Source organism: Grampus griseus (assembly GCF_964374135.1).
Source record: "Grampus griseus genome assembly, chromosome: 12".
NCBI classification, from domain to species: domain Eukaryota; kingdom Metazoa; phylum Chordata; class Mammalia; order Artiodactyla; family Delphinidae; genus Grampus; species Grampus griseus.
In genome coordinates this window covers 26,703,042-26,716,881 of record NC_139006.1, presented here as the reverse complement: position 1 = coordinate 26,716,881, position 13,840 = coordinate 26,703,042, and the positions used below count along the sequence as shown (strand labels likewise).

Sequence of the window (13,840 nt, the reverse complement as noted above, 5' to 3'; positions counted from 1 at the left end):
CCAGAGCTCTGAGGTCCCTCCTGGTCCTAGCTCTCGTCCTCGCTGCTCTGGCAGCCAGAACCTGGGGACAGGCAAGAGGGGTGGAACATGGCCTCTGAGCCGACAGGGAAACGCAAGGAAGATGCCTGTGGGGGCATCCAACAGCTGAGGGTGAGCCCCCGAGGAGGAGGGGCGAACAGGACCCCAGCCACACACAGAGAAGGGTCGGGGTGTGGGAGGAGGGGCCGGAAGAGGGAAGACGATTGACGGTCCCAGGGAGGATGCCTGCAGCTGAGGGTGCTCACCAAGCACTTGGTCAGGATCAGCGACTGAGAGAGGCCCGAGCGCCCTTCTGAAACAAAGCCCACAGCAGAGGCTGGGTGCCCCAAGCCAACCCTTCCCTCTGACCCCCAGGATGAAAGGCAGGGTGATGGTGGTCTGTGGGGGTGATGGGCAGCACAGCACCCACTAGAGAACAAACAAGCACCCTTCACCGGAGACTGGACACTGGTCTGACATAGAGAACCCTGACCGATGCATTGTGGCCGGCTGGGCACCCGGTTCACGACCCATGTATGACAAGTTCTTAGCCAGGCCAACTTACCTGTGGGGGCAGTGGAGAGAGAACCCGCCTCTGGGGGCCGTTCCCCAGGGCAGGCGACCGTCTGCAGGGTCTAGCCCACAGGCCGCCAGGTTCTCAAATGCAGCCGGCCGGGAGCCCGACGTTGACCTTTATTCTGTCCCGTTCATCAGCGCGTGCACGGCCCCGCATCAGACAGCAGCAGGGCTCTCCCTCTCCAGTGGGTGGTGATCTTGGGAGGGGCCACGCTCCGCTGAGTCCTTTCACCTGCAAACGCCAGGTGCCAGCGTTGGTTCAGGAGAAGCATCTCCTCACTTTAGCTTTGAACAAAACCAAAAAAGAGATTTCTCCACCCATGGTTTTCCCCCAGTCTGGATGGTGAAAGTGTGCAGTGGGGAGAGGGAGGCCTGAGAACCACAGTGGTCCCGAAGCGGTGGCCGGCGCCCACAGGGAAAACTAGTTCAACGGGGCAAACCACTGCCCATCACTCCTGCAGGCCTCCCAGGACAAGGGGGTGCTGGGTGCATTTGTGGCCCCCAAGCAGGGGAGCCCAGTGGCACAGCTGGCTCACCCAGAGGGAGATGTGCAGTGGGGAGTAGATGGTGTCCATCAGTGGTGGTGTCCAGGGCTGCCCTCAGGAGTGCATTCCTGAAGCTCTGTCCACGGAGCCTGCTGGCCACTCAGGCAGTGCTGCAAGTCTTCATGCCCGGGCACCAGGTGCCCCATGAGGCTCTGGAGGGCCCTGGCTCCAGAGCTCACCCTTCAGCAGCCTTGGTCACCACCTCCCTTCCTAGACCTGCCTCAAGGGAACAGTTCCTGTCGTCCAATTGCTAAGCTCTAGGTCACTTCCGCCTCCAGGACCAACACATCCGGGAAAAAAGTCCAGCGCAGGGCAGGCGTCAGGAAATGCCTGGCTGTGTCCTTGGAGATGTGGTGCCTCCTGGCAGCGATCGACACAAATACACTGGGTCAGGCACAGAAGGGGGACAAAACCTCGGCCACTTGCATTTCCCGTCCGTCTCGTGTCCAAGTCGGCAGCCTTGACGCTGACAGGCTGTCAGCTCTTCCTGCCTGGACTCAGGAAGGGAGGGATCAAAGGGTTCCTCTGGCCCCATCCCTGTTGTTGAGCTAATAGGTCCCTCACCACCTGGCCTGGGAAAAACGCTTCACAGGCAGGTTTCAAGATGACTCATGACCACTGTCATTGTGGCCCCGTCCAGGTCACTCCGTGGGGACACTCACAGCAAATAAAGTCAATAAACAGGGGAAAACGCAGGCCTGATCCAGGGCCAGCCAGGGAAATGCTACAAGAGCAGAACTACCTGTTTTTGTCTTTCCGATAAGAGTCAGGGCTTCTCCCCTTCCTAGCCCCCAACGGACAGTGTCCTGTCCTGCATGACCAAGACCGTTATACCAGCTTCCGTGGAAAAACACACAGGACAGGCACCGGCCTGAAAACAGGCCAGGGGTGCGGGCCCAAGTCCTAGAAAAGGGACAACCGCCAAGTGAGGAATTTAACAAGGCCGGATGCACACCTGGGGCCACAAGGTGGCAGTTGGGGAGGGGCGCTCTGGCCGGGCTGGGAGGGGCGGGGAGAGGACGCAGGGAGGCGTGGCCGGGAGGGGGCTGGGAGGAGGGGCTCGGAGCGTACCTCAGGGACCCCCCGCCCCGCCCAGGACCCGGCTGCAGGGAGACCCCGAGTCCCCGAGTCAGCCCGGACTCGCTCTCCCCGAGACACCCCGCGCGATGTGACTGGACGCAAAGAAATGGACACTCAGGCAGCTTCCAAAAGAGGCGAAACCGTTTATCAAGTCAGCGCCGGCGCGGTATCTACAGTTATCTACAAATATCTACAAGTATCTACACCGCCTGCAGACGGGTTCTCGGGTCGTCTACACTGCAACTGCCAGCCGGGCCGGGGGACGTCGCGGTCTCGCGGAGAACAATAAATATCACTTCCTTCCGGCGCGAACCGCGCACTTTGGCACTGGCTGTGCGGACCCGGGGCCCTCGAGGCCGAGGAGGGACCCGCGGTGGCCCTGGGGCCAGGGAACCAGGTCCTTGGACAGCTCTGGGGCTGGCGGATGGAGGCCCCACGGCTTGGAGGCCCGGGAAGGGGGCCTGCGGTGGCCCCGGGCTGGGTGGACCGGACCCCCAGGCGGACGCCCACATTATCTGGGGCAGTAGTCGTAAGAGCCGGGCGGCGCGGCCCCGGCCGATGAGTACATGCTGGCGGCAGCCGCAGCAGCGGCGGCGGCGGCGGCGGCTGCGGGGCTCACGGCGGGGTGGTGGTGCGGATGCGCGTGCGGGTGCGCGTGCGCGTGGAACCCGTGGCCGCGCAGGCCCGGCAGCGGGTAGGGCGCTGGCCGGCTCTTGGCCCCGAGGTAGTGGTCGTAGGCGGTGGCCGGGTACTTGTAGGGGTGGTGGTGCAGCGGCTCCGACGCGCCGGGTGCCTCCAGGCGCAGCTCGGGGTGCGGGGGGCTGGGCCGGCCTCCAGGCGCGCCGGGCAGCGGGACGCCGGACCCGGGCAGCGCGGGGCTCAGCACCCGCGCCAGCAGCTGCGGCGGGTGCGCCGGGTCCCCGAGCACGGCCGGGCCGCCCGCGTCGCGCTCGAATTCTCGCCGGGCCTCGGCCGCGTCTGCGGGGAGGGCCGAGGGCTGAGTCGCGGAGAGGCCCGCGAGAACGCGCCTGCCCCCGCTCCGCGCCCCTGCCCAGCCCCGGGCCCTCCCCGGGGGCCCGCGCCCTCCACTGGGACGGCGGGCGGGGCGGGCAGGCGCAGCCGTCGGGCCGGGCGGGCGAGTGCGCGCTTGCCTGCCGCCGCGGCCGTTGTGCAACCGGCGCGCGAAGGCCGCGAGCGCCCCTGCGGCGCGGGCGAGGCCGGGCGCTGCCGTCTGCCCAGATCCCACGACCCCGGCCCTACCTTTCTCAGCGCCGTTGGGCTGTGTGGGTGAGGCCACGGGGTTCCGCGAGCGCGCAAAGGCGCTCATGAGCGGCAGTGCGCTGGGCCGATGGTTTCGGGGCCTGCGGGAGGGAGATGGGCAGCGTGTCAGGGGGCGCCCGGCCAGGCGCCCGCGCGCTCGCTCGCCGTCTCCTCGGGGGACACTCACCAGTCCTCGGGGTCGCAGTCTCGAAAACCTTTGGCGAAAGGGTTACTGGCGATCTTGAGCTGGGTAATCTGCAGGAAAGCGGGCACTGAACACCCGGCTCCAGCCCCTGTTCTTGGGGCCACCGGACCTCGGTGGAGCGGAGGGGAGCGTTAGGAGAGCCCTCCCCCACTCAGTAAAGGCCCCTCTACTCTCCGCTGACCAGAAATGCCTGGCTCACAACTGCTCTCTCCCCTGCAGGGGTTGTGCCTCTCTCCTGGGGCAGGGGTGCTGGGGAGACCCCTTTCTCGCTAAAGAACCTGTCTTTTCCGTCCCAAGTGATTAGGATAGAGACCCCCACCCCGCTGTGGTCCAGAGTGGAGGAGCACCCTAGGAATCTGGGTAAACTGCGCATCAGGCCCCTGATGGGGAGTTTCCGGAATGGTTTGGAAAACAAACTTTCAGGCCACAGTGACAGTTCCCCCTTGAGAGGTCAACCTGATAGGAGGCTGGTCCGCCTGCAGCAGAGGGGAGGGGGCGGCCTGAGGCTCTGGGGGTGGGGCTCCATCGAGTGGGGTTTCCAGGAATGGAACCTTCTGTCCCCCAGGCAGCAACTGAAAATTGCACCCCTGCCCAGAAGTGTTGACCGGGCCACCCAGGGCCTCACCCGGTGGTTCTGGTAGGCAGTGACCGCAGTGAAGCGTGTCTCCTCAAACACAAAGGTTTTGAAGTTCTCCTCGGCGTATTTCTCGCTGTCTTTGCGCGGGTCCACGTAGACCACGTGGAAGCGTGGCTGGTATCTGTGCATGGAGTTGAGAATAATCTGGAAGAAAGGTGGTGAGGGCCGAGCTAGGAAACCAGCCAAGGTCCGGACGGGCAGTGAGCTTCCAGACAACTCGGCAGAACCCTGAGCTCCCAAAAGGAGGCTGGGCCGTGGGGCATCACTGCCTGGATTCCAAAGGCTGCTGCCCTCACCCCCCACCCCGCACGGCCCCATCCTTTCCAGTTAAAAAGCCTCCAGCAAAACACAAGGAGTGGGGAGAGGGAAGCAGTGTGACCCACCAGTCCCCGAGCCCCTGACCGGAGGGCTAGCTCTCCTCGGCCTGTCCCTCATCCACACCCAAGCTGCCCAAGCTCTGCCTCTGGCTCCAGTCAGCAGGGACTCCCGAGGGCCTGCTGGGGGACAGGGCGGTAGCCTGGGGGGGTCGCTCACATGGCCATTGTCGTCCAGCAGGTTGTTAGTCAGCTTGAGCTTGTCGAAGGAGACGATTTGCTTCATCCACTGTGCCCCCTTGGCCGGTGAGTCGGGGTGGTAGTGTACGCGGCCGGGCGTGGCGGGGTCTGCCTTCCCGGCCACCAGCCAGGATGAGCTGTGGAAGGCGTACCTGGGACGCCGGGGCAGGGGCCACAGCATGCTGGGGTGAGGGCCTTGCCGAGGGAACCCCGAAGGTGCCTCTGATGAGGTTCCCACAGGTGAACGGGGAGCTTTTCCAGGGGCAATGTGAGGAAAGAGAAAACTCCCCGTCCTGATACACAAGCGGCAGGAAGCGACCAGAGGGAGGAAGCCGGGCCCTGGCGCCACATTTCGCCGCACGCGGGTCGCTGCTCTGGGCCTCCTGTGTCGCCGGCGCGGCGGGAGCCCAGATTGGGCCACGCCGGCGGCCTAGGGCGCAGGGCGGACCAGGTTCTCTTTATTAATTGCTGTTAATTGTCCGGGCGGCCAGGCCCGCCCTGCATAATCTCTCCTGGCCACCCCACCTTTCCTGCCAGCTCTGGGGCCCAGCGTTCCCGGGGGGTGGGGGAAGGGACGGGGTGCCGGCGCTCACCTCTCGGGAGAGGGGGACACGGAAAAGGCAGGGGCTGTGTGCGAGGGGCCAGACGGTGGGGGCCCAGCCTGCATGACCCCCTGAGGGCCACTCCCCAGAACTGCTGGGGATGGGGCGTGTGGGTCTGGGGTCTGGCAGGAGTGGGGAGGGGGCACCGGTCACTACTGTCCTGGGCCACCCACCCTCACCAGCCTGGCCAGGCAGGGACCCACCGCCCTCCAGGCCCGGCTGGGCGCTCACCGGTAGCGCTTGTCGTCCACGGGCACAAAGTCCATGAGGAGCATGTAGTCGGCCATGGGGTCCATGCCGAAGAGCTTCACTTGGAAGGTGGGGAACATGCGCCTGGGGGCGGTGGGACCTCGGTCACCTCAGGTGGGGGAGGGCAGGGCGACCCGCCTCCACCAGCCCAGGACATGGCCTCCCCGCCCGGCCGGCCGCTGTGCTGGGTGGGGAGGCCCCTCATCGCATCTCCCCTCACTCATCTGCTTGACTAACCCGACCAAGCCCCTGCCCAGCCGAGGGTGAGTGGACCGCAGGACAGCCCCCTGCCCCCTTTTTAGAAACACAACAATGGCGAACTCAGTGCTCGAGCCAAGCCTCCACTCTTGAACATAGGCCTTTGGCTTCTTCCGTCAACTCTGCCCATGTAGACCCAGCCTAGCAACTGCCGATCCAGCCGTCCCATCCCGAGCTAGCCTCAGCCGGCAGTAGCACCGGCCCCCGGGATCCTCCGCCCTCGGGCAGGCCTCCCCTGCTCGATCTCATCAACTGCCCTAAGCTCCCGGCTCAAACAAAGTGAAAGCGAGGCAGCCCGTGTGATTCTGAAGAGTCCCAGTCGCCCTTTCGGCTGGATCTGCGGCTGCTCCCCAGTCCCTCCAGTAAGGCCGAGCCTTGGAGTCCACAGTCCCGACTCTGAGGCCCTGCCTCCCACCCAGTGCTGGAGTCTCCCCACCTTCCTCGGGGACACACGCAAGTTCCCAAGACGCAGCTACTCAGGGCTGACTTGGCTTGTGTCCTTGGGGTCCCCTAACTCTCCCCTCCCCGGGCTCCGACTCGGTGACTGACCCGGGCTCTGGAAAGGACATTCTGTGGCTCGTACCCTGGGCACTGGCCATGGGCCGGCCTTGCCCTGAGTGTGGGCCGCTGGGTCCTGGAGGACAGCATGAGGCCCCCACCTGCTGGTCCTGCAGCTTCCCCTCACAGGCAACTCCTTGCGGGCGGTGGGCAGAAAACAGATGCCAGCCCTCCTGGACAAGCCTGCCACGCCTGCCCTCGCCTCTGCAGGCCGGAGAGGGCTGCAGAATGCTGGCTTCTGGGGCGAGCCTGGCCCCGCCGAGGCCCTTGCTGGGCTGGACTGGGCCAGAGGCTGGGGCACAGTCCTCATGGGGTGGCGGGGGGAGGCCAAGTGCCCAGGCCAGCGGGAGAGCCTGGAGAAGACCCCTGATCTGGAGCTGGGCACAGGCCCCAGGCTCCCAGGGCGGACGCCGCGGCACGGAAAGAGAAACCACGAGCAGGCTCTGCAAACAGGCCCTGAGCTCCCGTTGGCTGTGTGGACCCAGAGCTGGTGTCTCCTGTGTACACTAGACACAGACCGGCACCCGCCTTTGTCTGCCGGTCAAATTGGTTGCATCGCAAAACTTGTTCCCCTTCTCTCTGGGCCCTTAAAACAAACACAAGCCAATTGAAGGCGGCGGCCCCAGCAGCAGAGCCAGGCCCCACCATCGCCCGAGACGTAGGCCTGAGAAGACTGGATAGCAATCTCCCCTGAAACACAGCACAGTTTTGAAGGGTCTTAACTCTCTCCTACAACGTTCCAGACCATTGCCCCATGGCCGGGCTGCGCCTCTATTTAGCCCGGATGGACTGAACTAGGGAACCGAAGAAGGCAGTTTCCTCTGAAAAGTTGGGATCCACTGGGATCTGCCAGTTGGTGAGGCCCCTGGGAGGGCCCGGCGAGCTGAGCCGGCCCCTGCTTCAGGCGCCGGCGTCCTGGGGCTGAGGGTGCACCCGGGCGGCCGCGCTCCTCCGCCGGCCCCTCCGCCCGCGCGCCAGGCGGCTGTCGCCGGAGCCGGGACCCGGGAGCGAAGGAGCCGGCCGCGCCCCCACCCCGCTTGCCGGCCCCGCTCGCGTGCGTCGGACCGAGGCGCGCCGCTAGGGAGGGGCGCCCTGACCTGCCGGCCTTGGTGACGATCATCTCGGTGCCCAGCTGGTTGAACTCGTCCCACAGTGCCTTCATCTCCAGCTGCACGCTCACGCTGGCCACCTTCGCGTTCTTCTTCACCGGCGCCTTGGCGGCGGCCGCGCAGCTGGCCCCGGGGCCCTCAGGCTCGGCAGCGGCGCTGGTGGCGGCCCCGGCGGCCGGCGCGAACGGGTAGGCGTGCGGCGGGCCCGGGGCGCCGGGGGCGGCGGCGGCGCACGGCTCGTAGCGCGGCGGCGGGGGCTCGCGCGGGCCGTACGGGTCGGCGCCCGGCGACGCGGCGCCCGGGAAGCCCCCCGCCGCCCCCAGGCCGCTCAGGCTGCTGGCCGTGAAGGCTGCAACGTCGCAAAAGTGCGAGAGCTGCGTGAGCCACGGGCTGGACACCGCGGAGATCATGACCCGCGGGCCGCGCCGCCCCGCCGAGGTGAGCGCTGCCCCGCGCCCCGGGCCGAGTGGCGGGCGCGCGCTGCGCTGCGCCCCGGGCCGCGCCGCCCCACGCCGCCGCCCGCTGAGCCGCCCCGCCCCGCCCCGCCCCGCGCCGCGCCCCCGCCCCCGCCGAGACAATGGCCTCCCCCAGCCCCCTCCCCGCCCCCGCCTCCTCCCGGCCCCCCGACCGCCCGGACCGGCTCCCCAAAGCAAGCGCCCGCCGGCCGCCCCTCGCTCTGCCGCCCTCCCGCGTTGCACTTCTCTCTCCGGGCTCTTTGCAATTTGTTATTTCCTTACCTTTGTCTTCCTCGTTCAAGTCTCCCCTCCGCATCCTCTTTCCTCCTTCCACTATCTCTCTCGAGTCTCCTTATTTCTGCTTTATTTTCTGCCTCTTCCTCTTTTTCCTGCTAGCCCCTCAGCGCTTTGTCTTTCTTTTCAGTCTGCCTGTCCCCCTCCTTTCTGCGTGCGTCTCTCTGTTATTCATGGCTTTTAACTCTTTTTTTTTTTGAATAAAAACTGAACTCTTTTTCTTTTTTTATGACTCAACTTTCTTTCGTAAAATTTCCTCCACTTTCTTCTCTTTCGTTCTTGCCCTCTTCATTTCCTTTTCATCTTTCTTCTTTTGGGTTTTCTGTTTTCTCTCCTTTTCTCAATTTCTTTTTCTCCCGCTGCCCCCCGCCTTTTCCGTGTCCCCTGACAATCTCACGCTCCTCTCCTTTCCTCCCGCCTCTCTGAGCTCACGGCCCCTCTGCCACCGCCTTTCTCTGGTCCTTCTTTCCTGTCCTCCCAGCCTCCCCTCGCCCTCTTCTGCTCCTGTGTCTAGCTGCGTGCGGGTCTCTGCAGCGGGGTCCCCAGGCTGGAGGGTCCCCAGGCTGGACGGGGGCACAGAATTTGGGCAGGATGCCCCCCTTTCTCTCCACCCTAGAGTCCAAGCTAGAAGCCTGGAACTCACCCCGCCAGAGCTCCCTCCACCCGCTCTTTGCCCGGATCCTGCCAACCCTCTTTGCTTGGGCCCCACGGCAGCAGGGGCAGGGGATCTGGCGGGCGGGTCCGTGTAGACGTAGCAGGAGGCTCACCTTCCATGTCCCTGGTGACGGTGCTGAAGTGCATCCCGGCCGGGGATCCCAGCAGCCTGCGAAGCTTCGCCTGGTCGGAGAACCTGGGTTCCAGGCGAGCGGTGTGCTCTGCGGCCTCTGCTGCAACCAGAGAGGCAATGCTGAACGCGCTGGCCCGGGGAGACAGCGGGCTCCGTGCGTCCATAGGCGCCTGGCGGCCTGACCGGCGCCGCCTCCGACTGCGTGCACCCGGCCCCACCGAGGCCGGCCCAGCCCTCAGGCCCCGGGGGCGGGGGCCTGCGGTGCCACTCACAGCCGCCGACCCTGGGCCCAGGGGATTATGGTGTCACGGCCCCCCACTCTGGGCCGGTGGCAGCCGAGGGGCCCTGATGGGTTGAGAGCCCTGGGGGTGTGGGCCCTCCTGCTTTTCAAGGTCCGGGCCCCTTGCCTCTGCTCCCAGGGGCCTCCATGACCAGCACCCCTTGGACATCCCGCTGCTCCCCGAGGCCTGGGTTCCCTCTGTACAGCGAAGCCATCAGCTTCCCCAGCCCCCGAGGGGAGGTGGGGACGCTGGGAGCGCCCAGCCCCAGCCCGAAGCTGTGGGGCACCGGCCCTGCCCCTGTCCTCCCGCCTCCTCTTCCCCGGCTGCCCCTGCACCTGGGTGAGGAGAGGGCAGTCTGGGCTCCGGCACTGGCCACAGGCGGACAGCCCCAGGGCCACGGCGTCGTCCTTTCCTCGGTGCTCAGGGACAGGACCCAGCCCAGCAAGCGGCCCCCAGCCCTCTTCGGTCGGCTCACTGTCGTGGCTGGGGACCCTGAGCAGAGGGACGCCGCCCAGGCCAAGCAGCCCGGGAGCCCGAGCGTCACGCGCACCCGCGCGCACCACCCGCCTCTGGCCAGGACGCTTATACATCCGGAGGGTGGGCAGTGCCCGCTCCTCCAACCTCCCCGCGCACCGGCCGGGTGCAGGGAGGGCCGGGGGCGGGGCCTGGACTGGCCGAGGGAGCCGAGGACACGTCGGAGGAATTCAGGCCGCCGGCCGGGTCGTATGCTGCCCCTCGCTCACCACCCACCCCACAGCCAGCCTGCCCGCCTGGGAAGGCCCTGCTGCCCAGTTGGGCCTTCAGGCCCAGGCATCCCAGACGCTAAGACCTGACTTGGCCTGTGCTTCTGCGCACCTACTGCTTCTGAGGCCTCTCTGCCCAGTTCAGGGCATCCATGGCCTTCCAGTCCAGAGTCTCCCCAGCAGGGCGCCAGGCCTCCCTGCTCCCAGGATCCTCTCTGGCCCTGCACTGAGGCTCTGGCAGTCAGGCCTCCATTTCCAAGGCCTCTGTTGCTTTGCCTGCGCTTGCCTGGACGGGGGTGGGAAGCAGCAGCCTTTCTCAGGGTTTTTACAGTCCCAGGGCCTCAGATCCCAGGCTGGAGGGGATGCTGGCTCTGAGGCAGGAAGGCCCAGAAACTGGGGACCTGGGAGTGGGCTCCAGCGGGAAACGCCTGGCTCCCGGGCCTGAGGTCCAGGAAAGATACATGGCTGGAGGCAAGTCGGTGAGCATGTGGGCCCAGCTGTGTGACTGGGGTGGGTGCGTGTGACCTCAAGTACAGTGAGCCCTGCCCCACCCCCTAGGCTGGGGCTGCAGCTTTGTGGACCATGCCAGAAAAGGGAAACTGTTGCCAGGGTGTGCCCCCCACCCAGAGTGGCCATGTGGGGCTGTGACAGTGACAGTGATCTGTGGGGCCCAAGAGCAGGTCCAGGGAGTGGTGTGATGCGCCAGGCCTCCAGGACCCCAGGTGGAGATGCTCCTGGTGGAGGGAGAGCCCGGCTGGCAGGGGAGTTGGTGGGGGCAGGTCATGGTGGTGCTGCAGGAGGGGAGCCCGTGCTGAGGGTCTGCACCTAGAGAGGCATGCAGAGCGGTCACCATGGGTACCTCTTGCTGGTGGTCTGCATCCAACCTGCAGGTGGGTGCGTGGGGTGCGTGTGGTTGTATGCCATCTGGGATGTGTGCTGTCCTGGCATGTGGGGGTGCCCGTGGTTGTGTCCTGTGCACCTGGGGAGCCTTCCTTGTATACCTGGGCGAACACCTGAAGACAGTGGGCAGATGCCCAGTCTGAGGCAGACACCAATGTTGAGAAAGGAGAAATGAAAGTGAAAAACTCTGGGGCTTCTGGAGTCGCAGGGTCAGCCTCCTGGGACACTGTCCTGAGGTCCCTGGCCCTCGGAGTCTGAGGTGGTAGACAGGAGATGGGGTCCTCCCAGCCCCTCATTAACCCCTTCATGCCTGAGCTGGGATCTGGGAGGCCACGCTAGGTGGGGAAAAGCGCGGGAGCAGAAAGGACGCTGTGGCCTGGGCCAATGGGCCAATTCTGGTCGAGAGAGCGCTGGAGGAGGTCAGGGCCCCCCCCCCGTGCCGCTCCGCCTGGGACTGGCAACCCTGCTTCCCCGGCTGCAGCTACTCACCCGAGCAATTGCAGACCCCGAACCCCTCTGTCAACGCCCGGTCCCTGCTGGAATCCAACTGCAGGGGCCCAAAGAGGCCTGAACGCTGCGGAGTCACCGCCTCCCGCGCCTCCGGGGTGAGCTCCTCGGACCCTCCTCCGTCCCTCCCGGAGCGATCCGCCGCTCTCCTCACCGCCCGCCACCGCCCCACCCACAGTGCCCCCACCGCCCAGACAGAGCTCGCGCCCTCTGGTCCCGCGACGCCCCGCACACCATGTCCGCGCGCGCCGCCGCCTGCGGGAAGTCCTCATCCCTCACCTGGAGCGGCCGCGGCTCCCTTCCGCCTCGCTCCCCCTGCCGGCCGCACCTCCGGGAGCGCGAGGTAGGAGGTCTGGCTGGGCGCCGGCCCGACCGGGCTGGAAGGGCTGGGTGCTGCCGGGGGTCGTGCGCTGCTCGGGCTCTGCCTCCTTAGGGCGCGGCGTGCCCCTCCACCTGGGACGTGGGCTGAAGACAAGACCCGCATTTCGCTGCGCCACTTGGCAGCGAAGGGGGAACTAGGATGAGACCACTTTACAGGCCCTAAAACCGAGGCTCTGCTTTGACCGGCCTCCGCGAGGTACGGGGACCAGAAATCTAGCTGAAGACAGGAGGCGGCAGGGGCGGGATGGAGCCGAGGCAGACGCCCATCCTGGGTGCAGAACGGGCTGCAGCCTTTGCTTCTCTCTGCGGGCCCTGCACTGGGTTCCACGTGGGCACTGGGATCCATCCCAGCGCTCCCCCTGGCACCTTGCGTTTGGAGGCTCACTCATCCCCCGCCCCAGCATCTTCAGAGTTTTGCCCGAAGCAAGCGCTGTTTCAGAGGTTTTCTCCCCAGCGCGCAGAAGGAGGCCCCTGGAGAGTCTGGCTGCACTGCTGCACCCAGCTCCGCCTCCCCGGAGCGCACGTGGCTTCCTCAGGGCAGCCGTCAAGACTGGAGCCCTCACAGCTTTGGGGGGGACCCCACTCCTCACTCTCCCGCCACCATAAAGGCACTTCGACAGCGCCATGCGCAGCGCTCAGAATTCACTCTGGACCTCTCTGTTCCCACCCTTGGAAGGACCTTTGCGCCCTTGTGCATCTCTGGTGGGCGCCAAGCCCACCGATTGTTGTGCTCACGTGCTCCGCGAGACAAGGTGGGGCACCACCCGCTCCCCCAGCCTGGGTCTCCCGCTATCTGGGGCACAGGCGCACACAGATGGATCTGAGCGGTCGGCTGGAGGATGTGAGTGCGCGGAGCACTGGGGACCCAGTCCCCCAGGAACTAGAGCACCGAGCGGGGCAGAGCCATCTCCCCCACCCGGGGTTCAGAAAGAGAGGGGCTGGGCTTTTCTTGACCCGGTTCATTCGTTTCGGGATTGATTCACCGGGAACTGCCTCCAGGGCCTGCCTAGACGGGCCTCGGTGCTCTCGCAGGCAGGCCCCGCACCGGGAGCGGCCTGCGCCCTGCCTTTCTGCCGCCAGCAGCCGCTCCTCCCCGGACCCGCGGCCCGGGTGGCTGGGCCTCCGGGGGCCAGACCTTGGCGGGAGGCAGGAGGGGGTGAACTTCGGTGGAGCCGGGAGAGGCGGGTGCGCAGGGCAGCTCCGTTCTCCCTTCGCAGCTCCATTCCTCCTCTTCGCTCCCCGCCCATAGTGGGCGCCTCGCGCAGGACCTCGGCCCCTGGGTGCGTCTCATCTGCCTCCATCCAACAAAAGCGCTTGGGCCGCAATGCCGACAAATGGGGCTTTCTGGGTGGCCCGCTTGGGTGTGAATGGGCAGCGACCCTGAGCCCCCGAGGTGGGCGGGTGGGGCCGTTGTGGGGTGGCCTCCCTCTCCTGGCCCCTGGCTGGGGAGCCGAAGAGGACTCATGGGCTCCACCCATGAGGCGGGGAGGAACAGGCGCTGTCCACGCCGGTGGCTCTTGCGCGCCAAGCTCGTGGCCCCACTGGCTCCAGCGCGGTCTGCGCGACCTACCGTGGGTTTGCAGACACTTGGGCGGTGCGGGGGCTGGGGGGGCGGTGCTGGGCTGGGACCAGGGCCTGTGGGAGCTGGTAGTGAGGCCGCATCCATCCTGGGCAGGGGCGGTTTCCTTGCCCCTACCCTGGTGGCCTGGTGTCTTGTGACACCGCCTGCAGGTTGAAGGAGGCGACTCCCTCTCCCCAGCCTGGGGGCTCCATGCACCTGGACTAGCAGTGGCTCTGTTGGCCCCCTAACTGCTCCCAGGCCCTTTCCTCGGGGTGCCCCC

General features: G+C 66.4%; 1 protein-coding gene across 3 annotated transcripts; it reads right to left on the bottom strand.

Annotated features, from left to right (window-relative positions):
* Positions 1-2,366: 2,366 nt before the first annotated feature.
* Positions 2,367-10,372, bottom strand: TBX1 (T-box transcription factor 1; the record flags this gene model as incomplete). 3 transcript variants are annotated; one of them, XM_082667522.1, is made up of 9 exons in its annotated part: positions 2,367-3,197; positions 3,480-3,580; positions 3,667-3,734; positions 4,310-4,465; positions 4,856-5,027; positions 5,709-5,810; positions 7,640-8,000; positions 9,168-9,284; positions 10,324-10,372. In XM_082667522.1, the coding sequence occupies 8 exons, from the start codon at positions 9,199-9,201 to the stop codon at positions 2,731-2,733; spliced, it is 1,461 nt and encodes a 486-aa protein (XP_082523648.1). In that variant the 3' UTR covers positions 2,367-2,730. The 3 variants fall into 3 exon arrangements, with proteins under 3 accessions (XP_082523648.1, XP_082523647.1, XP_082523646.1); XM_082667521.1 differs by lacking the exon at positions 10,324-10,372 and adding an exon at positions 9,804-10,026 and having other exon boundaries at positions 9,168-9,287; XM_082667520.1 differs by lacking the exon at positions 10,324-10,372 and having other exon boundaries at positions 9,168-9,351.
* Positions 10,373-13,840: the final 3,468 nt, after the last annotated feature.